Here is a 27,724-nt window from a genome sequence, read left to right as displayed (position 1 = left end):
GGAGGAGCTTGGACTGTTCTTGTGTACTGCAGGGCTTGCCTTCCGCTGTGTGTGAGCAGCTCTCGGGGGAACTCGCCTCCTGGCTGAGCAACCTGTAAACAGTATGTCTGAGGTGGGACTCTCGGGTCCAAGGACCCAAGGCAGCCAAAGGTTGCACAAGTCTAAACTCCGTTAGGCCTGTCAGAAGAAATGCTGTTTCTTTTTTCTTTTTTTTTTTTTTTTGAGGCAGAGTCTTGCACTGTTGCCTAGGCTGGAGTGCAGTGGCACAATCTCGGCTCACTGCAACCTCCGCCTTCCGAGTTCAAGTGATTCTCCTGCCTCAGCCTCCCGAGTAGCTGAGACTACAAGCGCCCGCCACCATGCCAGGCTAATTTTTGTATTTTTAGTAGAGGTGAGGTTTCACTGTGTCGGCCAGGCTGGTTTCGAACGCCTGACCTCGTGATCTGCCTGCCTCGGCCTCTCAAAGTGCTGGGATTACAGGTGTGAGCCACTGTGCCCTGCAAAACGCTGTTCTAAGAGTTTTTTGACAAGTCCTATCCTTTAGGTTCATGCATGATTAGGGAGAGGCAGCAGCCCTGGCTGAGCACCTGAGTGTTAATGGAACCAGGTGCATAGCATAATGACATGACATTCATGACACTAACTTGACTTTCTTCCCTGAACATGCCACGAATTCCTGATGATCACACAGTTCCCCAGCAAATGCTGCTCAAAAACGAGAACTAATCAGAAGGAAGTGCCAGCCTTGACTGTTAATGGGACATGGGGAAGACGGCTGTGAACCAAATATGCCGTGCATTTGAGGGAGAATGGTTTTAATATTTAGTAAGTGTCAGTATGTAAGTTTTATGTTGAAGAATGAACTAAGTCACAGGTCTGTTAATTATTGAAAAGGATAAAATTGGGCCTTTCAATGAAACCGCCTGTAACTGAAATCTCTCACACAGTAGCCTATGGGGGAATCAAATGAGCCCAATAACAAATTCTGCCACAAACTAGGACTTAGAGAGGAGCCATTAGCATTCCATGCTGGAGTGAAGGGAACTGATCCACCAGTTGGGGAGCACTCCTTTGAGGCCTGTGTGCTTCCTGCTCGGAAGGGAGAGAGGGATAATGAGACTTGCTCCCAGGTGTCCTGCCCTGGGGCCCTCAGGCCACACGGGCTCTGTGACCTGGTACCGTGCCACTGATTTCCAAGGTAGGAGAGTGGTGCTGTGACTCCAGCAACGTCTTCTTGGAATGGCTTTTCTCACTTCTCTAGACTCCTTGGTAGGGAATACACCATCCGCTGAGCTAACAGCGAAGAGGGGTGGGAGCACTTGCCACCTGCAGTGAAGTCATTAGACAGCTGACAGACTTTTCCGGAGGGGCGGGGAATTGGGGCTGACCCCATGTTGCACTCAGTTTTCTTTGTGTACAGCACTAAAGTGAGTGAGTGGACGTCACTGTGTGGGTGTGAAGCTAACGCAGCCTCAGCGGGGCCAACTTCCGCTCCCCGACGCATTCCTGTGTGCGCGTTCTTGGGTCTGGGCATGACTCATGGCATGTCCCTAGAGCAATTCACTCAGAGGCTTCTCTTCAGAGCTCTCAAGAATCCAATTGGGGCCACCACATCCTGAAAAGTCCCGCCATTCAGAGGCCCTCGTCTTGCAGAGGGATAAGCCAGTGTCCCCAGGCCACACTCCTTATACCAGGAGCAAGTTCCCCAGAGTGGAACAATCTTTCTGGACAAGTTTTGCCTTTCTCAGAATTTTATTTTAGTAAGATTATTACCAAAAGATGATAACCCCAAAGTGTGTGCCTTTGGCCTGCCGAAGTTTTAGGAATGCACTTGTGTTGTCTCCCCAAGCAAAACGAGAGAGGAACCTCGCTGTTGAAAAATCCTTTTTACCTTCTTGAGAGTTGTCGATGGGACTGACTTGTATACTTTGTTGCTACCTTCTTTTAAAAATATTTTTCTTATTTACTATTACAGACCTATAGTAGTGGTGCCTGATAACCCACAGCCAAAGGCCTTGGCCCTACTGTGCGTATTTCAGGCTGCTTCTTCCGCCGCCTTTATTTTCCATCCTCAAAGAGACAGTCTCAGCAAGAACCCTTTTTTTTAAATAATAACATATTACAGTGATAGTCGAAGGCTGATCCTGTTCCCTTTTCTCCCTCTCATCCCACGCATCCCCACTATCCCAAATCTGTTTCTTCTTCCCACGTCTTTGCAGTTTGGACAAGTCTTCTGGATGCCCAGTCGTGTTTTTAAGTCATTTTTCCACCTTCAGTGATGGTTGGCTGCCCTGAGCAAGCCAGTAGATTCAGTTATGTGCCTGGAGTCCAGGTATTTTGTGTGGATTTTAATGTGGAATTGTTTTTGGTAAGGAAGCATTCCCTTGCCACACCAATGAGAAGAAAACAGGTAGCTGGCACCCCCTGTTGCTTCCTGCCAGCCTGCTCTTTCTCCTTCCCCTCCATCTCTGTTGTGTCCAGATGTGAACTCTGCATGCCGGGTCGGCCCCCAGGTCCTCAGCTGCTGTGGCTCTCACACGGGGACCACATGATCTTGTGTCGTAAATCCTTCCTTTTGCTTCCCTGTGTTGGATGTATTTAGTGGTTTTCATCTTCTAATCACTATTTCATTCTAGGTTTATTCCTTTTAAATTACAAATTAAATAAATTCTTTTTTTTTCCCTACCAGCAAATACCAAGTTCTACTGTGTGCTAATTTGATCAACAGTTATTTATTGAGTACTTGTTACATGTTGATTTCCTGTTCCCAATATTGGAATGAAAACAGCTTAGGGCTCTGCTTTCATGAAGCCTCCCTGCTGTTAGGTCGAGACAGACAGTAATTAAGCAGATAAACAGGAAATTATGAGCTAGTGGTGGGTCCAATGCCGAGAAGTAAGACAGGTGCTAGGGCAACCAGTGCCAGGTGATGACTTTCGATTGGGTAATTGGGGAAGACTTCACGGACATTTAAACTGGCCTTGGAACGGGAAGTGAGAACTGGGCACGGAAGATGAGAGGGTGGGAGATTTCAGGCAGAGGGAGCAGCAGCAGGTACGGAGGCCCTGGGACCTTTTATTGTGTCTTTCTGCTTGAGCAAGTAAGTTACAGCACACAGAGAGAAAGACAGCAGAAGCGGTTTTCTAAACACTGGGTCCTGTGTGGAGAACCGCCTCTCTGAGGTTTTGCTGTGCAGTGAATTAAACCTCAGCCAAACTGGCCTCTGTGCGCTGAAGCTGTTCCTGCTTTCCCGCAGCTCTATGTCTCCTCCGAGAGCCGCTTCAACACCCTGGCCGAGCTGGTTCATCATCACTCGACGGTGGCCGACGGGCTCATCACCACGCTCCATTATCCAGCCCCCAAGCGCAACAAGCCCACTGTCTACGGTGTGTCCCCCAACTACGACAAGTGGGAGATGGAGCGCACCGACATCACCATGAAGCACAAGCTGGGTGGGGGCCAGTACGGGGAGGTGTACGAGGGCGTGTGGAAGAAGTACAGCCTGACAGTGGCTGTGAAGACCTTGAAGGTAGGCCGGGACCACCGGGGCGCCCAGGGTATGTGGGGTGACGCGGCTGTGGGCAGCAGCCAACGCACCTGCCGAGAAGCCTGCCTTCCACCGGCCATCTGAGGGCTTTATTGGTACCAAGGAATTGACTTTCAGTCTTAGGTCATTCTTGTTTCTTCGTAGGAGTGGAATCATTCTCATAGTCCCAGTGTGTTTCCACACGTGGTGAGAGCTGACAAGCTTGGAGGGGTTTCGGTGTAAAAGATGACTCATTTGGAGAAGTCTTCTCATTCTATGGCAAGATTCTCTTAAAGCCGTGGATTTCCATTCTGTTCGTGCAGCATGGAGATCACTTGCTACAGAGAGTTAAGGAGGAAGAAAGGATCTCTGAGTTTTGAAAGAAGATGTAACCAAAATGCGTTTGACTCTTGTGTGAATTTTTGTTGGCTGATTTGGAAGGCATCACCAGTGGGTTCCTGTTCTGCAGCTGCCCAGACTCCTGCAGGCAGAGATGGAAGTGCCCCCGCTAGAGAGGCGTCAGGGAAACTCACTTTTTACCAACTCAGATACAGTCCTTTCTTGTTAACTACAACTTTCACCGTCTCCACTAATGAATAGTGTTTGTAGTTTCCAGACAGGTTTTTTCTTCTTTTGAAGTTCTTTGAAATCCTTAGGATGCCAAGAGAAGGAAATTTTCATCTTCAGCCCTCCGTGTTCTTCAAAATGTGATCTAGGCTTTTCCCTGTGGTGAGGGTGTCCCCTAGTGTTGACTTACGTATCTCCATTTGTTTTAAATGAACTTTGATTACATTGACCTTTTGCACAGAAATCAAGAGAGGGAGCCCCTTTTTGTAGCTATTAGAAAAAAACTGAAACATCCACCTCTGGGAAAAATAGAGCTTAGTTTGTGCATGTGTCTCAGAAGTCAGGTGCACACATTGAGACTGGTGTGGCTACATGCCTACCTTTTAGGGACTCTGTGACCTACCTGATACCTTCACTCAAAGGCATGGTGAAATGGGAAGTATGATCTCTGGCTGGTATAAAGCAGCTGCTTTAGAGAAAAGATCACATTTAGTCCTAGAAACCAAAGGTGGTTTCCTGATGCTGTTATTCGACACACCTGTCTTTGGGGCAGGACTGGCACTGGGGTGGGGACGTGTTTTTGGGTCACCTTAAGGACCCTGGATATTTCTCAGATAGGACTTTTTCTTTTCTTTTTTCCCTTTTTTTTTTTTTTTTTTTTTTTTTTGAGATAACAGTCTTACTCTTGCCCTGGCTGGGGTGCAGTGGCATGAACTCAGCTCAATGCAACCTCCACCTCCCAGGTTTAAGTGCTTCTCCTGCCTCAGCCTCACAAGTAGCTGAGATTACAGGCACCTGCCATCGAACCCAGCTAATTTTTGTATTTTTAGTAGAGATGGGGTTTCACTATGTTGGCCAGGCAGGTCTTAAACTCCTGACCTTAAGTGATCTACATACCTCGGCCTCCCAGAGTGCTAGGATTATAGGTCTGAGCTACCACACCTGGCCCTGGACTTTTTTTTTTTTTTTTTTTTTTTGAGACAGAGTTTCACTCTTGTTACCCAGGCTGGAGTGCAATGGCACGATCTCGGCTTACCGCAACCTCCGCCTCCTGGGTTCAGGCAATTCTGCCTCAGCCTCCTGAGTAGCTGGGATTATAGGCACGTGCCACCATGCCCAGCTAATTTTTTGTATTTTTAGTAGAGAAGGGGTTTCACCATGTTGACCACGATGGTCTCGATCTCTTGAGCTTGTGATCCACCCGCCTCGGCCTCCCAAAGTGCTGGGATTACAGGCTTGAGCCACCGCGCCCGGCCCCTGGACTTTTTTCTTTTCTCTTCTTTTTTTCTTTTTTTATGGAGACTGAGTCTGGCACTGTTACCCAGGCTAGAGTGCAGGGGCGTGATCTTGGCTCACCACAACCTCTGCCTCCCAGGTTCAAGTGATTCTCCTGCCTCAGCCTCCCGAGCATCTGGGACTACAGGCGCATACCATCATGCTTGGCTAATTTTTGTATTTTTACTATGTTGGCCTGGCTGGTCTCGAACTCCTGACCTCATAATCCACCTGCCTCAGCCTCCCAAAGTTCTGGGATTACAAGTGTGAGCCACCGAACCCAGCAGATGTTTTCTTAATTGAATAAATATCAGATTCCTCACTTCCATTTGACAGTTCCTGGGCTCACCACTGGGATTAGAAAATGAATGGGACAGAGTTCTTCACCTGAGGCATGGGGTGGTCCAGGTTGTAGGAGCAAGAAGGATTGCAGCACAGCAATCCTCAGGACACTACCAGGGAGTGAACGAAGGAGGGACTGGGGAGCTGTGTGTGATGGGCTGCAGTGGATAAGCATGGCTTGGCCAAGGGACAGGAGCTGGGAGGTAATGAGAGGCACAGTGGTGAGTCACGGTGGCCTTGAGGCCTGGCTACGGAGCTAGGATTTTGTGGAGGCAGTGGGGAGCCAGCCATTTAGAGATTTGATGCACAGGAATAACACGATCTGATTTCAGCTTCTCAGAGATTGTTACCTTAGAGAGCACCAGGACTCAGCGCAGGTGTCTTGTAAATACAGCAGTCTCCTACAAATGTGGGTCGCCTATGGCTTGGAGATACCAGATTTTTATACCTCTGGCCACACTTTTATGCATTGCAGTTTAGTTCACTATCCTCAAATGAAAGAACTGAAAGAACAAAGCAGCCATTGCCCAGCGTACCACAGACTGTGAGTGTAGGGCCAGGGCTGTGCAGGGGCCCCAGCTCCTTGGGTTGCACAGGGTTGAAGACCAGACCCAAGAAATGGGGCCTTGACCAGCCCAGCAAACTGGGGGAGGCCTAGACTTCACCACACTTCCACTAGGATTTGTAAAATGAGGATCAAAAGCACAAAATACACTAGATTTCAACCAGTAAAGACTTGTCTGAAAACTTCAGAGATCAAGTTGCGCAACTCGCCATTCGAGGAAACCCTGCTTCAGTAGATGATGCTGTGGCATTATTTTCTGAACAGCTGAAGGAGGAGATTCTGGAGGAGAGAACCTACTGGAGACCAGTGTGGTTTGGGGGGTGGGTTTCTTGCATCAGTGAATCTAAAATGGGTGCCTTTCAGAGTGTGCTTTACTAACACTGTGTTACTCAGCTGTTAGTTATACTTTAATAACTTTTCCCAAGAGCCTAATTCACTTATAATCTCACAGTTGGTAAAGAATTACAGGATATCATTGCATGGATTTCTGTGGGCAGTCACCCAGTATGTAATTAGGGAAAAGGCAGTATGTCCCTTTCTAGAGGTGTGTTAACTGAAAATATGGTACTAAGCAGCTGCTAAATAAATTAGCCCTCCTTTCTCCTGGCAGTGTGCAACAACAGCCCTGCAGTATGTTGCCTTTTTGCCAAATAAAATTAGTGCCAATACTGGGCATTTACCCTTGCTATAGAAGCTGAAATTGCCAGGCATGGTGGCTTACACCTGTAATCCCAGCACTTTGGTAGGCCAAGGCCAGTGGATTGCTTGAGTCCAGGAGTTCAAGACCAGCCTGGGTAACATAGTGAAACTTTGCCTCTACAAAAAATACCAAAAAATTAGTCAAATGTGGTGGTGCATCTGTAGTCCTAGCTACTTAGGAGGCTGACATGGGAGGATTACCTGAGCCCAGGAGGTTGAGGCTGTAGTGAGCCGTAATCACGCCACTGCACTCCTGCCTGCGGAACGGAGTGAGACCCTGTCTCCCAAAAAACAAACACACAAACAGCTGAAATTCTTGAGTGGATTCTAAATCATGGCAGTGGCTAACATTTGGCTTTCACCTTGCCCTTGCTGTGTGGCTGGCAGAGGTCTCTGTGCTTGTTACATGCCACATCTCATTGATTCTTCACGACCTTACGATCCTTCCAGGCTGAGCATCCCAAGCCCTAAAATTCCCAAATCCACCTGCTCCTAAATCCGAAGCTTTTTGAGCACCAATATGCAGTTCAGAGGAAATGCATATTGGAATGTTTCAGATTTTGGATTTTCAAATTTGGGGTGCACATCTGGTACTACATATTGTAGATTCTCCAAAATCTGAGAATATCTGAGCTCTGAAGTACTTCTAGTCCCAAGCATTTCAGTTAAGGGACATTCACCCTGTATCAGCATTTTAATGCTGAGAAAATGGAAGCAGAGATAGGTTAAGTGACCAGCCTGGTCTCACACAGCCAGGAGTGGCAGCATCAGGATTTGGGCCTGAGCACTCAGCTCCACAGTTCAGCTCTTCTTTTTTAAATTGAAACCAGATCCTTATTTCTCAAAGGGCAGAGCCCGAGTCCTCTGTTGCCAGCAGGGGGAGCAAGGGCCTACTTTTAACCATGACTCTTCAGTTAACAAGTTAAGCAGCCCTGGTTCATGTACCTTCCGGGCAGAAGGAAGAGGGAAGAGAACAGGAAAAAAGAAGGGCACTAGGCTGACCCTGGCATATGGGAAACTGGAATTACAGCAAAGGCCCATTGATTGGAAACTGCACCCTTGAATTTTGACCGTCTCGGGCAGGACATAGTCTTACTATCTGTGTTTTAGGGAGGGCGTACTTAAGAAAACCAACAGTCAAGTACAAGAAGCTCTAATGTTTTGGAGGTGTGGGAACGGGGTCTCACTGTGTTGCCCAGCTGGCCTCAAACTCCTGGCTTAAGCAGTCCTCCCACCTCAGCCTCCTGAGTAGCAGGGATCACAGGCTTGTGCCACTGTGCCCAGCTAAGAGGCTGCAATTTTTTTGTTTCTGTTTTTGTTTTGAAACAGAGTTTCATTCTTGTTACGCAGGCTGGAGTGCAATGGCGCAATCTCGGCTCACCGCAACCTCCGCCTCCTGGGTTCAGGCAATTCTCCTGCCTCAGCCTCCTGAGTAGCTGGGATTACAGGCACGTGCCACCATGCCCAGCTAATTTTTTGTATTTTTAGTAGAGGCACGGTTTCACCATGTTGACCAGGATGGTCTCGATCTGTTGACCTCATGATCCACTCGCCTTGGCCTCCCAAAGTGCTGGGATTACAGGCTTGAGCCACCGCGCCTGGCCCGAGGCTGCAGTTTTTAAATGAGCTGTATTCAAAGTTTGGACAGCGGTGTTTTTGGTTTTTGTTTTTCTAAGAATCAGTCCTCTAAGTGATAGACTTTGGAAAAGACTGCTATTGATCTGGCTGTGGCATTTAGATTGACTCGCGAGCTAACTGACAGATTTACTACTTAAACAGTGGAAAATAATGTACAGGACATATTTTTTCCAATAGGTACTATATGCACACAGTGCCCTCCCACCCTCCAGTTCTGTGTCTGTCCTGAGTCCACATATGTGGACCTTTTCTTAAGCATGGGACAGCATCCTACGGATGCTGCTCTCTGCCTTCTGTTGTCCACATAATGTGTCCTCATCAATATACATAAGGTTGTCTTGGTTTTGTGTGGATATAGTTTTAACATGTACCAACTTTCAGTGGGCCTTGTCTTATTGCCAGTATTTTGCTGTTACAAACATCAGCACAGGGATTATCCTCATTTGCATATTATGTGAAAGTCTCGTGGTGGGTCAGCTTCTCAGAACTTCTGGATCAGGGACCACGAGCATTTATGCCTTTGACCATACTGCCAAAGTGCCTTCCAAGGAGTCTGTGTCATCAGTTTGCACTCCCCTGTGGTGTTGAGAGAGTACCTGTTGACTCCACCTAGCACAGTGTGTTTCAGTTTTATTTTCTTTCTCCCAGGAAATGGTTGTTATTTGGGGAGCTTCAGAAAGAGGCCTAGAAGGAAGGGCAGTTGTATACTTGGCAGGCGTACGCAGTGGCTCTCTGGCTGCACAGGGTGGGCCACACATAGGGAGAGAGGCCGTGCAGCTCAGAGCCTGCTGTTGCCAGGCTGTACTTGCTCCTGCAGGATAGGCAGGCGATCCCTCTGGGCTTCCCAAAGTGCTGGGATTACAGGCATGAGCCACCACACTCAGCTGGCTATTGTTAATAGTTAAAATAATAAATTGAACTACTGGGTGTAGTGGCTCACGACTGTAATCCTACCACTTTAGGAGGCTGAGGCAGGCAGATCACCCGAGGTCGGGAGTTTGAGACTAGCCTGACCAACATGGAGAAACCTTGTATCTACTAAAAATACAAAATTAGCCAGGCGTGATGGTGCATGCCTGTAGTCCCAGCTACTCAGGAGGCTGAGGCAGAAGAATCACTTGAGCCCAGAAGGTGGAGGTTGCGGTGCCCTGAGATCACACCACTGCACTCCAGCCTGGGCAACGAGCAAAACTCTGTCTCGGAAAAAATTTAAAAAAAAAAACAAAAAAACAAAAAAACAAAATTGAGCTAGGTCTGATTCCAGCAGGGGGAGACAAATTCACACTGATTTTTCTGTAAGAAAAAGAAGGAATTATTTATACTTTCCTCCGGTGTGTTGTGTGTATGTAAGAGAGAAAAGAGAGACAGATGAGCAGAGCGCTGCCTTTGAAAGCCATGATCCTTTTGCATGTACATGCCTCTCAAGATTATAACATGGGTCTCTTAGAAGAGGGTCAGTAGCTATAAAAGCAGATGACATATATGAAATGGTTTCATTGTATGTGGTTTATTACGTGGTCTTCAAAAAAGAAAAACCACTTGTTTAGAAAGCTTCCTTTGAGAGCTGCTTTTTAACCATACTGTTGATCAGGCAAGATTCTTGAAGCCTCAGTCCTGTACGTGAGCAGCATTGAATCCCTGGATGCTGGCAGGCATTCACTGTCCAGCCTTTGACATTAGCGTGTCACCCTGGTAAATCAGAGCACTCCATGCCAAAAACAGCATGGTCTGCTGAGCACGTTAAGGAGCAGAGAGGACTCAGAAGAATTCAACGGCCAATGGGGTGGCTGCAGGGGTGAGCTCTTTCCCCCTCGGACAGCTTGGCACGGTGACTACCAACGAGGTTTAATTGACATTAAGAGCAGCTCACCATTTTTAAAGAGCAATAAATTGTTTCCAAGTTTCAGTCTCACGGAGCCCTGAGCTGAGAGATAATGGGCTGACACATAGCCTCATTGGTTATGCTTCACTTGTAAACATGATGGGCCACAGCAAGAATGCTGTAAGTAAAGGTTGGCCCGTCCTCTGGAAGCCTCCCCCACAGCAGTGGGGGGAACCGGGGCAGCCACAGCAAGCAGGACTGTCAGGACGCTGTCTCCCAAAGGGGCCGGAACATATAAGGTTCCACATTTCACAGAAAGTCGATGAAGCCTTTCTCTTTGGGGAGCCTTGTTTTTAAGACGTTCACTCCCTGTACCCTGTACAGTCTTTCTCTCCAAACTCCATAAGCTTGGAGGCATCTCACTTCCTTCTTTGGCCTTTGTAGCCAGGTTCTGGCTGGCAGCAAACACACCATATCATTTAATACCCACCTGCTGCTTTTTTGATGGCTGGTTCAGTAGACAGTAGCTTTTTTTGGTCAAAAAGAGGCTAAGTAGGCCAAGGTCAAGGCTCTGTGTGATGGGGCTGTCCCCAGGGCTCAGTGCCACGGCACTTCAGACTTGAGCCCAGACTGAAAAGATGGGAGGACCTGTAGAAGTCACGGCCTGTCTGTGCTGGGCCCGAGCTCTATCTTTTTCTCCCCCTTGGCATTTAGATGCTGTGGACTTGTTAAAATGTGACATGTACTGATGATCCTTGTGAATTCGTTGTTAGAGGAGCTGCTGGTGAGGATTATTTTAGACTCTGAGTAATTGACCTGACAGACAGTGATGACTGCTTCATTAAGAGCCCATGACCACGTGCCAGAGCAGTTCAGCATCCTCTTTGCTACCATACTTTGAGGTATCGCTCTTCTTTGTGATACCGTATCTCTTTGTTGTCACCAGGGTTTCTTCCCTTACATGAGGTGCATTTCCGTCTCTTCAGGTGATGTTTTTATGCTGAGTGTGTTAGCACCCCTTGGAAACCAGGTTCCCTGGGGAAAGAGTGCTACGTGTGCGGTGTTTGCCCGTGTAGCTCTCCTGCACCACCACGGACTCCAAGAGGTGGGGAAACGCGTGTGGCCTGCCTAGCAGGCACCAGAAGCAGGTTGTCTGCTTTGCCCTGCTGCTCTGGGGGAGAATTCAAAAGTTTGCTCCCAAAGGGGAAAGTTCTTTGTGTCATCAGGCTGCTGGTCAGCTGTTACGGAACCCGTCTGTAACAATGTGCCCATCGAAAAAGGCAGCCCAGGAGGAGCGTGCGTTGAAGCTCCATTTTGTATTAACCATTCAAGTCGTATTTACCCACTTAAAAGCACTTGCTGAAATAATTTCACCATCATTTTTTCCTTCTGCAGGAGGACACCATGGAGGTGGAAGAGTTCTTGAAAGAAGCTGCAGTCATGAAAGAGATCAAACACCCTAACCTGGTCCAGCTCCTTGGTGAGTAGGCCTGGGGCTCTGTAGAGAGGGTGTCGCACCACACCCGCAGGGTGACACAGACGCTGGGAGGACACACGGCGGCTCACTGCATGAAGCCTAATTGGAACATTTGTGCTCTGCCAGTGCTCAGCCGTTGGTCAGATGAGGCCTGTGTGGGATGGGCACATATGCAAATGTAAGTATGAGAGAGAGAATGTAATTCTTTTAAGTGGGTACGTAAGAGCAGTCAAATGCAAATCTGTAGTTAGTTTCTGAAGCTTGAGAATTTTCAAGAGTTTTCTCCTAAAGTGATTCTGTAAGGAGACGTAACCATTTGGAGGTAAACTGACGGCAGTGAAGGTCGTTTGGGGTGGGGCCAGGTCTGCTTCTGAACTCTGTGGCAGCCTCTCCCTGTGTGAATTCAAGTTCATTGCCTTGAGAAGAAGAAAGGAGCCTGGCCATGTCCCTCCCATGTGAGCACAGTCCCGGAACACGGGTGCTTGGGACCATGTTAGAAGCTGGGCCCAGGTCTCAGGAGCAGAGTCAGAATCCTTCAGAAGGCTTTCTCTTTAGACAGTTGTTTGTTCAGTGGGAGGGGAGCCACGTGCTGAAGTCCTCAGTGTCTTGTTGGCAGGGGTCTGCACTCGGGAGCCCCCGTTCTATATCATCACCGAGTTTATGACCTACGGGAACCTGCTGGACTACCTGAGGGAGTGCAACCGGCAGGAGGTGAACGCCGTGGTGCTGCTGTACATGGCCACTCAGATCTCATCAGCCATGGAGTACCTGGAAAAGAAGAACTTCATCCACAGGTAGGGGCCTGGCCAGGCAGCCTGCGCCTCGGAGCCGTGGGGCCTGGAGCCAGGAGCCGGGAGCCGGGAGCTGGGAGCCGAGAGCCAGGCAGCCTTTACAAAAAGCCCCAGCCTAGGAGGTCTCAGGGCACAGCTTCTAACCTCAGTGCTCGCAACACATTGGACTTTGGAACAAAGGCAAACACTAGGCCCCTGGCAAAGCCGGCTTCGGGCGTGCGTCCAGGGCTGAATTCAGCCAGGCCTAGACTCTGGACTGGTGGAGCAGTTAATCCCTGGTGTAAGAAATGTTCCATTTTTGAACCATTTTGGGCTAAGTGGAATATTAAATGAAGTTCATAAAAGGCATCCTTCCTAATCATCACAGCTCCCTCTGAAATAGAGTGCTCATTGTTCCTCCGGGGCCAGCATCCATCAGTAATGGGCTCTCCCTGGGAGCCACTGGCATTGCTTTTACACAAACTCATGGTAACAGCCAGTGCATGGTTTTTTTTAGTGTGGTGTTGTTTTTTTTTTTTTTTCCCTGCTTTCTCTTTATTATCTTTTTATTCTCCACTTAACTTGCTGTCCACTGGTTCAGGGATGTTTCCACAATTGTCAGAATTGTGTATATGGAGGTCTGAATTAAGCGTCTTTGCTGTTTTAAACCCTCAAGTGTTTTGACCTTCAGATGTGCCACAATTATCTTGGTCTTCAGATTCTTTGCTGGTGGAAATGGCTTCCTAGCAAAGCAACGGCTGTGCAGGACAGAGCCTGATGGGCTTTGCTGGCATCTTTTATACGAGATGTTCTCCACGCCACCACTGTGACCTTTCCTATCCAATTAGCTCAAGTATGAAACCTCTACATGAGACTTCATAGCAAGGAATAAGGGTAGCATGTGTGAAATGCTGGCGGCTCCTTGTAAGACAGATTTTCTATGCTCCACAGGAGCCTGAGCCATACTCCTGGCTTTCAGGAAAAGTGAACCCTCTGATGCTGCAAATTGAGATTGCTTGACTTCTGGTTTGCCTTGCACGGCTGGGTCTGTTCCTTCTTCATTCAAGCGAACTTAAAATGCTTTACCAAAATCCTCTTAGGCACAACTCTTCTGTATTTGATTTCAGTCTCGTTGCTGATGATCAGGCTATCTCATGCGGGCATCACCTCAAGCTGCTGCCTCCTCTCATTCCCCTCTTCCCATTTGCCTCATGATTTCATGGTTAACGTTCATGAACCAAAGATTAGACTCCTACCTCCCTGGCAGAACCAGGAAGCGAGAGGAAGCAGATTATGCAGGAGAGAGTTTTTAGGGTAAGCGTTAGAAAGAAAAGAGGAAGTAGGAAGCACAGTCTGGGTAAAGAATGCCACGGGCTTCATTTTATTTTGTCCCATCAAGTCTGGATAGGACAAGTGGAGATGCACTCTGATAGAAGTTTCTGGCAGTCAAGGGCTGTTTGTCTCTGTGCCTGGCATAGAGTAGCATTACACACTTACTATTCCCAGCACATCAGTCACAGCACTTAGCATATTAATTAATTACACTCACAGCAACCCTAAGAGGTGGGTGCCATCATTATCGTCTTCATTTTACGGATGAGGTAACTGAGTCCCAAGGTAATTAAGTGACTCCAGGTCACGGGGCCAGGGAGTCCACTCCCAGTGCCAGCCTCTCCCCATGTTGGGATCTCAGGGTGTGTTTGCCGAGAGGCTGGCTCTGTGCTAATTGCAGTGGGCATTAACTTCCAGGGCACGGGACTCAATCTTCCCATTGTCAGCATTGCACCTTTGCTCAGCAGTGGTGGATTTGTGAAGTGAGAAAGTTGGCCAAGAGCTCTCATGGGTCAACATTTTCCTTTCTCAGAGATCTTGCTGCCCGAAATTGCCTGGTAGGGGAGAACCACTTGGTGAAGGTGGCTGATTTTGGCCTGAGCAGGTTGATGACAGGGGACACCTACACTGCCCATGCCGGAGCCAAATTCCCAATCAAATGGACTGCACCTGAGAGCCTGGCCTACAACAAGTTCTCCATCAAGTCTGATGTCTGGGGTAAGGGCTACTGCTGCACTGGAATGGTCCTTCCTGGCTACAGGAGGCTTTTTTTTTTTTCCCTTCCTTTTTCTGCCGATTTCTTCCTCTTCCCTTTCTTTCTTTCTTTCTTTTTTTTTTTTTTGAGATGGAGTCACACTCTGTTGCTCAGGCTGGAGTGCAGTGGTATAGTCTCGGCTCACTGCAACCTCTGCCTCCTGGGTTTAAGTGATTCTCTTGCCTCAGCATCTCGAGTAACTGGGATTATAGACGCTTGCCACCATGCCTGGCTAATTTTTGGTATTTTTAGTAGAGATGGGTGTTTACCATGTTGGCCAGGCTTGTCTAGAACTCCTGACCTCAGGTGATCCACCTGCCTTGACCTCCCAAAGTGTTGGGATTACAGGTGTGAGCCACTGTGCCCGGTCACCCTTTTTTTTTTTTTTCTCCCTAACAGTGTATTTGGCCTGAGGTCCAAATACGGTACTCAGTGTATGTGCTGATCTGTCTGTGAAGTCTCTTCTATAAGCCCCCTCTTCGTGTCTTTATTTCCCTTGCTGTTTATTTATTGAAGAAACTGTCATTTGTTCCTCAGAGTTTCTTATGTTCTGAGTTTTGCTCATTGTCACCTGTGATGTGACTTAATATGTTCCTCTGGCTTCAGTATTCCTAGTACAGGGTGGTTGGATCTGGATGGCCTCATCACATTCAGGTTTGACTGTTTTCATTTTGTTTTTTTTTAAGTAAGAGTGGACCTGAGGAAATGGTGTGCCCTTCCATCCGTAGATAGAGAATGCTTGATTTTCTATCATTTTTCTGTGGTGGTGGGGGGGGTGGGTAATTTTTTAGCAGTTAATGATATACAGTGCCTAGATCCAGTAGTTTACTAGGGGTTACCAGATGGGAATTCTCTAATTCTGTCTTCACAGTCATTTATTAGTGGAGTATTTGTATGAGGAGAAACAGTTCCTCATCTGTTTGGTTACTCAGGGGTACAGTTCATATAGGAAGAGCAGGATCAATTCTTGCTTCTTTCCTTTTATTTACCAGTTTTTTAAATAACAAGCTAGTTTCTTTTTTTTTTTTTTTTTTGAAGACAGAGTCTTGCTTTGTCACCCAGGCTGGAGTACAGTGGTGCAATCTCAGCTCACTACAACCTCCACCTCCCGAGTTCAAGCAATTTTTCTGCCTCAGTCTCCCAAGTAGCTGGGATTACAGATGCCTGCCACCACACCTGGCTATTGGTTTTTTGTTTTGTTTTGTTTTGTTTTTTAATTTTTGTAGAGATGGGGTTTCACCATGTTGCACAGGCCTTTGAAACAATGTTCCAGGAATCCAGTAACTCCTGAGCTCAGGCAATCTGCCCGCCTTGGCCTCCCAAAGTGCTAGGATTACAGGCATGAGCCACCACGCTGCACCACAAGTTAGTTTTTTAATACCCTTCAGTGGTGGCCAAATAGGTTTTTGTTGTCATTTGTCATTCATGGTGTTAACTATGAACTCTCGAATGTATATGTATTTGATATTTTTCAATCCACTGCAGTTATTTTCCCTGTTGTTGTTCAGATTGTCTCATATTTGGCCAGTGGGAACTTCACATCAGCTCCTAGTCATTTTGACGTTACCCTTGTAGTTTTCCATGACATCTATGCCCTCAAATGACAAGATATTCCAGGTTCATTCTGTGCCCCAGGCCTGAATCACCCATTTCTCCAAGGAATCCTGTCCTTTAATGGAAAATAGAATTTCAGGCCATAATCTGGGATTTTAAAACTCGCAAAGGTTTCATAAGATTTTTATGACATGTTTAGAATTAGAAGGGGCTTTGGAGATAGTCTTGTGCACCCAGAAATAGTGGTGGCCAGTTAGGCACAGAGCTGGTTGGTCACAGAGCTGTGGGTTAACACGGCCGGCTGACTTCCAGCACCAGGTTCCTTCTGCCACATATCCCAGAAAGATGGTCACATTACCTAAAAGACCCCACGGGGTCTGATAACTCATCATCTGCCCTCCTCCAGCGTGTTTGTCTGTGGGGTGAGTTTACTGAAGGTCTTGTTCTGTCCTCGTCTTTTTTTGAGACAGAGTCTCGCTCTGTCACCCAGGCTGGAGTGCAGTGGTGGGATCTTCGCTCACTGCAACCTCTGCCTCTTGGGTTCAAGGGATTCTCCTGCCTCAGTCTCCCAAGTAGCTGGGACCATAGGCGGTACACCATCGCACTTGGCTAATTTTTGTATTTTTAGTAGAGAAGAGGTGTCGTCATGTTGGCCAGGCTGGTCTTGAACTCCTGATCTCAAATGATCCACTCACCTCGGCCTCCCAAAGTGCTAGGATTACAGGCGTGAGCCACTGCACCTGCCTTGTCCTGGTCTTCTGATGTTAAAGAGCCTGGGTTGCTGCTGGGACGGTCCCTTCTGAGTCTGCTGCAGAGGTAGCTGATTTTAAATGCAGTGTAATGCTATACATCTTGAACAGCCTTTCTCTTTGGGTTTTCTTTCAGCATTTGGCGTATTGCTTTGGGAAATTGCTACCTATGGCATGTCCCCTTACCCAGGAATTGACCTGTCCCAGGTGTATGAGCTGCTAGAGAAGGATTACCGCATGGAGCGCCCAGAAGGCTGCCCAGAGAAGGTCTACGAACTCATGCGAGCATGTGAGCTTTCCTCAGCCCATTCGCACAAGTGTATGTGGGCATCGCAGGAATTCCAGCCACGCAGGAGCGTGCACACAAAGTTAAAAGTCTTTCCGTTAGCTCTCTCCATTCCAGTTCTTCAGAAGCAGCTGCTAGAGCCATTTGATATGTATTTTTTCAGAGTTTCTTCAGGGCCTCTATTGACCTTTATTTATAGATAGATAGTGTATGTGTAACTTGTCTTTTAAAGCAAAATGGCGTTGATGGATACCAAACCTGGGTTTATTCCTAAATACAGATTCCCGGGCCATACCTTCAGAACTTCTGCTATAGTAGCTAAGCATGCAAGGTGATTTTTGTGTGTGTGTGTGTGTGTGATGGACTTTTGCTCTTGTTGTCCAGGCCAGAGTACAATGGTGCGAGCTCGGCTCACCGCAACCTCCACCTCCCGGGTTCAAGTGATTCTCCTGCCTCAGCCTTCCAAGTAGCTGGGATTACCAGGCACACAACACCATGCCCAGCTAAATTTTTTTGTATTTTTAGAAGAGACGGGGTTTCATTGTGTTGGCCAGGCTGGTCTTGAACTTCTGACCATGTGTTCTGTCCACCTCTGCCTCCCAAAGTGCTGGGATTACAGGCGTGAGCTGCTGCGCCTGGCCTTTGGCTGATATTTCTAAAAGTTGAGCCATTGGTTCAAAGAACTGTGTGGATTTTAAGTTTTGATAAATCTTACCAAACCGTTAAAAAAGGTTGTACCAGTGTCTCCTCCAGTCAGACGCGTATGGGAGTGGCTGTCTGGGGTCCCCAGCACTAGGCTTTGTCAGGCTGTTTAGTCCTCATGTAGTCTCATTTTCATGAGAATTTCTTTACTTCAGACCTTGATAACCATGAAGAAAGAATGTTGGGCTTGGTAATTCTCTGTACCTACTAGAGTGTGGCTGGGAAAAATATATTTGTAAATGTAGTTCTTGCTGTCACCATCTCTCTGAGGTTTTACAATCCATAATCCTGCCAGCATCTATTGTCTTTTCAAATTCTTAATGTCTATAATAGGACATGATGGCATTCGTCATTTTAACTTGTTACAGCAAAAGATGGTTAGCAGGATTGGAATGCTGCTTTCATTCTAGACTTTTCCTTGAGAACTGCTGGCCCTGTATTGCTAGCCAGGCCTCCTGGATGGTCTGACTTGGGTTTCATCTGTCCAGGTTGGCAGTGGAATCCCTCTGACCGGCCCTCCTTTGCTGAAATCCACCAAGCCTTTGAAACAATGTTCCAGGAATCCAGTATCTCTGATGGTAAAGTACCCATCCTGGGGTCACTGCAGTGGGCTAAAAGGGTGGCTGCGTGGGACTACAGCCTGGGTCACTGAGTTCACTTCCTGGTAGAAGTTCACAGACCAGTTTGTCCTCTGAGACCAGAAAGCTGGGCAGAGGTGTGGAGTGTTGCTCTCTTGTCTACCGCAGCTCTGCAGTTCTGAGAAGTGCTAAGGGCTGTTTCGCCGGCATCCAGGTGCCTTTTCTTTAGTTGTGTGCAGAAGAGCACTGTTATCTTACAAAGAAAGAGAACCACCATACTAAGCCGACACCAGTAGTGGTGGGTGCTGGATTTTTGTTTCTGTGCTTGTGTGATTCTTAGAAGTGGAAAAGGAGCTGGGGAAACAAGGCGTCCGTGGGGCCGCGAGCACCTTGCTGCAGGCCCCAGAGCTGCCCACCAAGACGAGGACCTCCAGGAGAGCTGCGGAGCACAGAGACGCCGCCGACGTGCCTGAGGTGCCTCACTCCAAGGGCCAGGGAGAGATCGGTATGTCCCCCCACTCCCCTGCTGCTCATCCCCCCGCACCGCCAGAGGCTACATTCGGGCCAGCACAGGCCAATGGGAACCTGTGAATGGAGCCCGCACAGAAGGGCAGGCACAGCCTTTGTCAATGGTTCAACTTCAGAAGGAGAAAGGTTCTTCTCTCCCCACCTGCCTCCTGTCGCCTTCCTCTGGGAGTCACCGAGGAGCATAGGCTCCAGCAGCGGGTTCCGTCCCGTAGACAGAGGTGCTTCTGAAGCCCACCAGGGAGCTAGCCCGTCTCACCTGTTACCCGTGGCAACTGTAGTTGCTCTCAGAGCAGATGCAACAACAGTAAGCACCAGGCTGCGTGACCAGCAGCTCGCGGCAAAGGCACTGATGTGACAAGCTCACTGCAGCCAGGCAGAACCAGGACACACCCGTGGACAGAGCCGGTGTCCTGGTGGTCTCTGGGAAGAGCATTTTTCTGGTGCCATTCCCTAGGCAAGCAAGGGAGTCAACTCAGGAGGGGTCTCGAGACACTAGCAAAAATAATAATTGCCAGCATTCATGTAGTGTGTCTACAGGCCAGGCTCTGTTCTGTGTTGAGCCCCAGAACCAGTGGTCCAGGTTCTACTGCAGACCAGCTGAACAAAAGCATTGAGAGGTGTATTAGTCTGTTTTCACGCTGCTAATAAAGGTATACCTGAGACTGGGTAATTTCTAAATGTAAGAGGTTTAGTTGACTCACAGTTCCACATGGCTGGGAGGCCTCACAATCATGGCTGAAGGCGAATGAGGAGCAGTCACATCCTACTTGGTAGCAGGCAAGAGAGCGTGTGCAGGGCAGCTCCCCTTTATAAAACCATCAGATCTCATGAGACTTACTCACTACCACGAGAACGTTGTGGGAGAAACCACCCCCGTGATTCATTTATCTCCACCTGACCCCCACCCTTGACACGTGGAGATTATTACAATTCAAGGTGAGGTTTGGATGGGGACACAGCCAAGCCATATTGGGAGTGGTGGCCTAGGCCAGCCATCTGGGGATGGCTGTGGTGGACTCCATTCTAATGACCGCAGACTGGATGCCTGTGAAGGGATGGGACAAAGCCCCGCTTTATGGAGATTTACGGTGGGGTGTTTACTGACAGTAGAATCTATAGACCTGAGTTTTCTTTATCATGCACTCAGTGTAAAAAAAAAAAAAGCTGAACGTGCAGCCCACATAATATATATGACATATGAAGTACATATGTCCACCACCATAGGAGTATAGCATGTATACTACTTACCAGAATGCACATTTAAAAGGCTTTCATGCTAAATGAGTCCAAATTAACAATAGTTCCTGCCCCGCTGGGTCATCTTGCTCACCCACTTGGAGGTTATGGCATATAGACTCTCCAGAATCTTCCACCGTTCCTCCTCCTGTTTTTTTCCCGATTTCAGGTGGCTGAGCAGTAGGGAGGAAAGGCCTCTGTGGGAACGCTGTGCTTATTAAGAACCCACTGATCATTTAGGCCCGTCAGTTTCATCTGAGGGGTATTTTGATAGTGATCTCTTGGTGAGCCAAGTGTGTCAATTAATTGCTCAGCATTGAAATTGAGCGGTGCATAATTCATTGCTGTTTCACTCTCCTGGCCTCTTTCCACTGGATTAAAGTTTTGGGAGGGCCTTGGCATTCCCTGATATCCTCTGTGCTGCCTTGCATTCTGATAAATGCGTACTGCTACCTCTGTTCTGAGTTACAAGTGCCAACAGAAACCCTCTGCTTGCAGCTGACCTCTAAGGGAGAATTCTGTCATTCACTAGCAAGAGCTTGGCAACACCAAAATGATTTTTTTTTTTTTTTTTTTTAGACGAAGTCTGATTCTGTCTCCAGGCTGGAGTGCAGTGGCATGATCTCAGGTCACTGCAACCTCCGCCTCCCGGGTTCAAGTGATTCTCTTGCCTCAGCCTTCCGAGTAGTTGGGAGTAGAGGCACATGCCATCACTCCCGGCTAATTTTTTTTTTCTTTAAAACGAGTTGGTTTAATTTCAGGTGGTACAAGGTTTAGGTTAGAATGAGGACCAAAGAGGAGACGAGGTTTCACCATGTTGGCCAGGATGGTCTTGATCTCTTGACCTCATGATCCACCCACCTCAGCCTCCCAAAGTGCTGGGATTGTAGGCATGAGTCACCGCGCCCGGCCCACCAGAAAGATTTCTTAGGAACTATGATTCGTATGTAGAGTGCCCATTTAAAAATTGTCAGAGGTCATCCCTTCCTGTTTCCTGTGCATAATGGTCCGTTATCCCTTCCGCACTGTGGAACCAGGCTGCTTATTCCCAGAGCTCCTCGTGGCCTCTCACCTAGCTGGCTGGCAGGAAAGCCACAGGCTTTGACCCTTTGCTTGGCCTTGTCATCGTTTGCACTCACCAGAGAGTGATGTGGGTGGGGGCTGCTGCCTTAAAGGAAACCAGCGTAGGGATGTAGAGACCAGGGCCATCCAGCTATCCAGCTTTTTGTTCCCATTTTCAGGGAAAGAGACCTTTTTTTTTTTTTTTTTTTTGAGTTGGAGTTAAGTGGTGTGATCTCCACTCACTGCAGCCTCTGCCTCACCGGTTCAAGCGATTCTCCTGCCTCAGCCTCCCAAGTAGCTGGAATTACAAGCGTGCACTACCATGCCTGGCTGATTTTGCGTTTTTAGTAGAGACAGGGTTTCTCCATGTTGGTCAGGCTGGTCACAAACTCCTGACCTCAGGTGATCCACCCACCTCAGCTTCCCAATCTCATACCTACTGGGATTGCCCAAAGGCTTTCCTGGTGACAATCCTAATAGCAGTGATGGCTTTATTGAGAGAAGCGTGACACGAACTTCACTTTTGCGATGTCACCTGCATTTTGACAACAACAGTGTAGCACGGTTACGAGTGAGCAAGCTGGGGACAGGCGGAGAGAAGGGGCTGGCCTGGCCTCATGGACTGTGGACATCAGAGCCGGCTATCACACCCCGGCCTGTCTGAGCCCAGACACTCGGGTGTTCTTCTGGGGAGCATGGGATGGGAGCAGCCCCAGCTTGGGCCACAGGAGCCTCGGTCTGGAGTTCTCAGCTCTTCCTCTTGCATTTCAGATCCTCTGGACCATGAGCTTGCCGTGTCTCCACTACTCCCTCGAAAAGAGCGATGTCCCCCAGAGGGCGGCCTGAATGAAGATGAGCGCCTTCTCCCCAAAGACAAAAAGACCAACTTGTTCAGCGCCTTGATCAAGAAGAAGAAGAAGACAGCCCCAACGCCCCCTAAACGCAGCAGCTCCTTCCGGGAGATGGACGGCCAGCCGGAGCGCAGAGGGGCCGGCGAGGAAGAGGGCCGCGACATCAGCAACGGAGCGCTGGCTCTCACCCCCTTGGACACAGCTGACCCAGCCAAGTCCCCAAAGCCTAGCAACGGGGCTGGGGTCCCCAACGGCGCCCTCCGGGAGTCCGGGGGCTCAGGCTTCCGCTCTCCCCACCTGTGGAAGAAGTCCAGCACCCTGACCAGCAGCCGCCTAGCCACTGGCGAGGAGGAGGGCGGCAGCAGCTCCAGCAAGCGCTTCCTGCGCTCCTGCTCCGCCTCCTGCGTGCCCCATGGAGCCAAGGACACAGAGTGGAGGTCAGTCACACTTCCTCGGGACTTGCAGTCCACCGGAAGACAGTTTGACTCATCCACATTTGGAGGGCACAAAAGTGAGAAGCCAGCTCTGCCTCGGAAGAGGGCAGGGGAGAACAGGCCTGACCAGGTGACCCGAGGCACAGTGACGCCCCCGCCCAGGCTGGTGAAAAAGAATGAGGAAGCTGCTGATGAGGTCTTCAAAGACATCATGGAGTCCAGCCCGGGCTCCAGCCCACCCAGCCTGACTCCAAAGCTCCTCCGTCGGCAGGCCATGACGGCCCCTGCCTCGGGCCTCCCCCACAAGGAAGAAGCTGGGAAGGGCAGTGCCTTAGGGACCCCTGCTGTAGCTGAGCCAGTGCCCCCCACCAGCAAAGCAGGCTCAGGTGCACCAGCAGGCACCAGCAAGGGTCCCACCGAGGAGTCCAGAGTGAGGAGGCACAAGCACTCCTCTGAGTCACCAGGCAGGGACAAGGGGAAATTGTCCAGGCTCAAACCTGCCCCACCGCCCCCACCAGCAGCCTCTGCAGGGAAGGCTGGAGGAAAGCCCTCGCAGAGCCCGAGCCAGGAGGCGGCCGGGGAGGCAGGCCCGGGAGCAAAGACAAAAGCCACGAGTCTGGCTGATGCTGTGAACAGTGACGCTGCCAAGCCCAGCCAACTGGGAGAGGGCTTCAAAAAGCCGGTACTCCCAGCCACTCCAAAGCCACAGTCTGCCAAGCCATTGGGGACCCCCGTCAGCCCAGCCCCCGTTCCCTCCACATTGCCATCAGCATCCTCGGCCCTGGCTGGGGACCAGCCGTCTTCCACTGCCTTCATCCCTCTCATATCAACCCGAGTGTCTCTTCGGAAAACCCGCCAGCCTCCAGAGCGGATTGCCAGCGGCGCCATCACCAAGAGCGTGGTCCTGGACAGCACCGAGGCACTGTGCCTCGCCATCTCTAGGAACTCCGAGCAGATGGCCAGCCACAGCGCGGTCCTGGAGGCCGGCAAAAACCTCTACACATTCTGCGTGAGCTACGTGGATTCCATCCAGCAAATGAGGAACAAGTTTGCCTTCCGAGAGGCCATCAACAAACTGGAGAATAATCTCCGGGAGCTTCAGATCTGCCCGGCGACAGCAGGCAGTGGCCCGGCGGCCACTCAGGACTTCAGCAAGCTCCTCAGTTCGGTGAAGGAAATCAGCGACATAGTGCAGAGGTAGCAGCAGCCAGGTGTTTGGTGTCAGGCCCACCGGAGCTGCCTGCGGGTCCACCCATACCTGTGACAGTGGCTGTCAAGGGACCAGTGAGTCGGCACCTTGGCCCCGGAGCTGTGCACCAGGCAGAGCCGAGGGCCCGTGGAGTCCAGCTCTACTACCTACGTTTGCACCGCCTGCCCTCCTGCACCGTCCTCCTCCCTGCCCGGGCACCTTGCTCCGTCTCTGTCCTCGAGTTTTATCTGTGGAGTTCCCACTCCGTGGACTGCAGTTGGCATGCTGGGGCCCGCCAGCCTCGCTCCCGCTGAGCGCTCCAGACAGCGCTCCAGTCCAGGTGGGAGCGGCTGATTGAGAGTGTCCTTTTCGTTTTCTCCCTGGAGCCCCTCTTCCCCTGGCTGGGCCTTTTCCTCCCACTTCTCCAAGAATGGAAGCCTGACTGAGGCCTGTGCGTCAGGCCCTCTGCCTGCACTCCCTGGCCTCGCCCCTTCTGTGCTGAAGACACACTTCAAGAACCACATTTCGGGAAGGGCAGGCACAGCCATGCACATGGCTGGTCACTCTGCCCTCTGCTGCTGCTCGTGGCGGGGTGCGAGCAATACTTCCTCACGTGCAGGACGACTCTTGATTTGGGTGGAAAACAGGGTGCTAAAGCCAACCAGCCTTTTGGGTCCTGGGCAGGTGGGAGCTGAAAGGGATTGAGGCACGGGCCATGTCCTTTTCGGCTGTCCTCTCCACAATCCCCAGAGCCCAGCTCTTGCTCTCTTGTGAAGTGCACTGTGAATCCTGGCAAGAAAGCTTGAGTCTCAAGGGTCCAGGTCACTGTCACTGCTGACGTCCCTCCCCCAGCAGAAGGGAGGCAGTGGCTAGTTGGATGAACAGCTGGTGCCAAATAGCCCCAGGCTGGGCCAAGGCAGGTCTGCAGGGGCCCAGATGAGCCTTCCTTTCACACATCTGGGTGCCCTGAAAGGGCCAATCCCCTCCCTGCTCCTGTAAGATAAAGGAGATTCTTACAAGGCCCGTTCCTTTGGAACAAGACAGTCTTCACTTTTCTGAGTTCTGAAGCATTTCAAAGCCCTGCCTCTCTGTAGCCACTCTGGGAGAACAGAGCTGCCACCGGGCACTTGCACACACGCAGGAGGAAAGGCCCTGACCAGTCCCGGCTGCACTCTTGAACTGATTGAATATCTTATTTAATTGCCATGAGTGACATAGCCTCATGTTCTGTGGGGGTCGTCAGGAAGTATTAGGAAAACCACAAATGAAGCCCCTGAAAGCATCCAGTGTTTCACAGAGCACGCTTGGCATCTTCGCCCCGAGGTTGCCCCAGGCTGGAGCCCAGGTGTGGGGGCTGTGACTCTGGGCAGGGACCTGGGGTCTCCTGGACCTTGACAGAGCAGCTGACTCCAAGAGCAGTGGGCAGGTGGCTGCCCCCCGGTCTCCACGCTGGGAGAGCCAGGAGCAGCCACCTTCCCGCCCCGTGCTGCCTCGTGCCATCAGCCTCACACGGGCCCTAGCTTTATGCTCATCACCTAAACTTGGGACTTTATTTTTCTGGTAGAAATGGTTTTCTCTGGATCGTTTTATGCGGTTCTTACAGCACATCACCTCTTCGCCCCCAACGGCTGTGACCCAGCCCGAGGGAGGCATTAGTCACCGACAGCGGCCTTGAAGACAAAGCAAAGCACCCACCCAGGTCCCCCGACCGCCTGTTTCCATGAGGTACTGGTTCCTTCTTTTTGTTAACGTGATGTGCCACTATATTGTACCCATATCTCTCGGTATGCATCTTTTATAGACGCTCTTTTATCAGTGGCGCGCGCACTGCGCCTACCCTGCTCCCTTGGACGTCTGCGGTGGCTCCTCTGCGTCTCTGGGTCTAGTGCATTTTGTTTCTGTATATGATTCTCTGTGTTTTTTTTGAATCCAAATCTCTCCTCTGTAGTATTTTTTAAATAAATCAGTGTTTACAACTTTAGAATCCTTGGCAAATTGCTTCGGCCTGTGGTCCTGCCCTGTTCTGAGCCTGCGTGTGTGGGGCCGGGATGCAGTGGGTCCCGGTGTCCCAATGGGACTGCCGCTGGGGCCGTCTCACAGAGCAATGGTGGCAGGTCGGCCCCTGCGGCCTAGGAGCCCACAACCATTTTTCAGGCACTTGACCTGCTATGCTTGGACCCTTCCCCTACCGTTGGCACTTACCTGCCAGCAGCCCAGCCCTACCCGAATCACTGGGAGTGGGCTGTGCCACCAGACTAAGCCTGGCCAAGGGCAAATCCCTCCCCATGTGTGCCTGTTCTCTCTCTACCTTTCTGCCCTGTACCCCCAGGCACCCCTCACTCACCTGTGTTCCTCATGCCAGGTGTCTTAGATCTTTTTGTGGACGAGGAGGAGTGGCGGTGTGCTGGCCTGCGGAACCTGGGAAGGCCATCCCAGACTGAGCCGCACCTCCCTTCCCCAGTTCAGTCCCCACCAAGCTCACAGCTTGGAAAGGGGCGGCTGGGAAGTGAGCAGGGCTCTCGGATAATGATACTTATCAGGCCAGCAGGCTTGTCAGGGGTGCAGATCCTGCTCAGCAGAGCGTGTGAAGATCACGGCTCGGTGAAGCTCCTCTCAGGAGACCTGGAGCGAGACATGCTGTGCGGCGGGTGGAGCTCCAGGCCAGCTGGGGCTGGTGGCACCCACCACGGGGTGCTCAGAGCGAGTGGCTACAAGCAGTGGCAGGCACCAGATTCTCCCTCTCTTGTTTCACAGGGACAATAACAGGCTGGGTGGGGCCCCCGAGTTCCTTGCCGGTTGAACCATAGCTGGCCACCAGACCTACCAAGTCTGGGGCTTTTCAGGGATGTCCTCTGAATGGCTGCTCCCACATTTGAATGAAGACATGGGACAACTCTGGTGACATCCACAGCTGGGGTCTGCTTCCTCCTGTCAGATGTGGACTGTCGCCCCGCCCTCCCAGCACTTAGTGCTGAGGCTTTGTGTCCAGAGTCAGCTCCTGCATGTGAGGCTGGTCAGCCGCACTGGGCCAGTGTGGAGGAAGATGCCTCTCATCTCCTGAATGAGGATCTTTCATGGGTGTCGCTCGAGCTTATAAAACTTGGCTTGGTCTAGCCATCCCAAGAGAGTGGTTCCTTAACCTTATGAACCTAATGAAAACTGTAGATCCCAGCCCCAGAAAAATGCGCCTCCGTGTGCATACCTAGCAGTTTCCAGGTCTTTCCAGTTCTGCCTTCGAGGTCCTAAACCAGGGAATACCCATGGGCCAAGCCCAGCAAAGGCGCTGGTAGCTATGGTTAATATCGTTATTTACAAAACACCAGCCTAAGGTATCACATTTTCTTAAAAGGCCAGGCAAGGTGGCTCATGCTTGTAATCCCAACACTTTGGGAGGCTGAGGTGGGCGGATTGCTTGAGCCCGTGAGTTCAAGACAAGCCCAGGCAACATAGTGAGACACCATCTCTACAAAAAAAATATAAAAATTAGCCGAGTATGGTGGGAGGATCGCTTGAGCCCAGGAGGTGGAGGTTGCAGTGACCGTGCCACTGGACTCCAGCTGGGACAACAGAGTGAAATCCTGTCTTTAAAAAAAATTTTTTTTTTCTTTTGAGACCGAGTTTCGCTTTTGTCCCCCAGGCTGGAATGCAATGGGATGATCTCGGCTCACTGCAACCTCCACCTCCCATGTTCAAGTGATTCTCCTGCCTCAGCCTCCTGAGTACCTGGGATTATAGGCACATGCCACCACACCTGGTTAATTTTTGTATTTTTAATAGAGACGGGATTT

At 50.0% G+C, this 27,724-nt stretch overlaps 1 protein-coding gene across 2 annotated transcripts in view; it reads left to right on the top strand.

Moving 5' to 3' along the window:
- ABL1 (ABL proto-oncogene 1, non-receptor tyrosine kinase) overlaps positions 1 to 25,920 on the top strand; it is a 162,038-nt gene extending 136,118 nt beyond the window's left edge. For both annotated transcript variants that reach the window (XM_003920868.4, XM_003920869.3), the window contains exons 4-11: positions 3,257 to 3,529; positions 11,830 to 11,914; positions 12,528 to 12,705; positions 14,546 to 14,730; positions 17,207 to 17,359; positions 18,547 to 18,636; positions 18,977 to 19,141; positions 22,234 to 25,920. In XM_003920868.4, coding sequence (XP_003920917.1) covers positions 3,257 to 3,529; positions 11,830 to 11,914; positions 12,528 to 12,705; positions 14,546 to 14,730; positions 17,207 to 17,359; positions 18,547 to 18,636; positions 18,977 to 19,141; positions 22,234 to 23,948 — 2,844 coding nt within the window. In that variant the 3' untranslated portion in view covers positions 23,949 to 25,920. The remainder of the gene's footprint in view (positions 1 to 3,256; positions 3,530 to 11,829; positions 11,915 to 12,527; positions 12,706 to 14,545; positions 14,731 to 17,206; positions 17,360 to 18,546; positions 18,637 to 18,976; positions 19,142 to 22,233) is intronic.
- Positions 25,921 to 27,724: the final 1,804 nt, after the last annotated feature.

Source organism: Saimiri boliviensis, chromosome 2 (genome assembly GCF_048565385.1).
Source record: "Saimiri boliviensis isolate mSaiBol1 chromosome 2, mSaiBol1.pri, whole genome shotgun sequence".
NCBI classification, from domain to species: Eukaryota; Metazoa; Chordata; class Mammalia; order Primates; family Cebidae; genus Saimiri; species Saimiri boliviensis.
The sequence above is the reverse complement of the archived record's forward strand: the minus strand, read 5'-3'. Positions and strand labels throughout refer to the sequence as shown.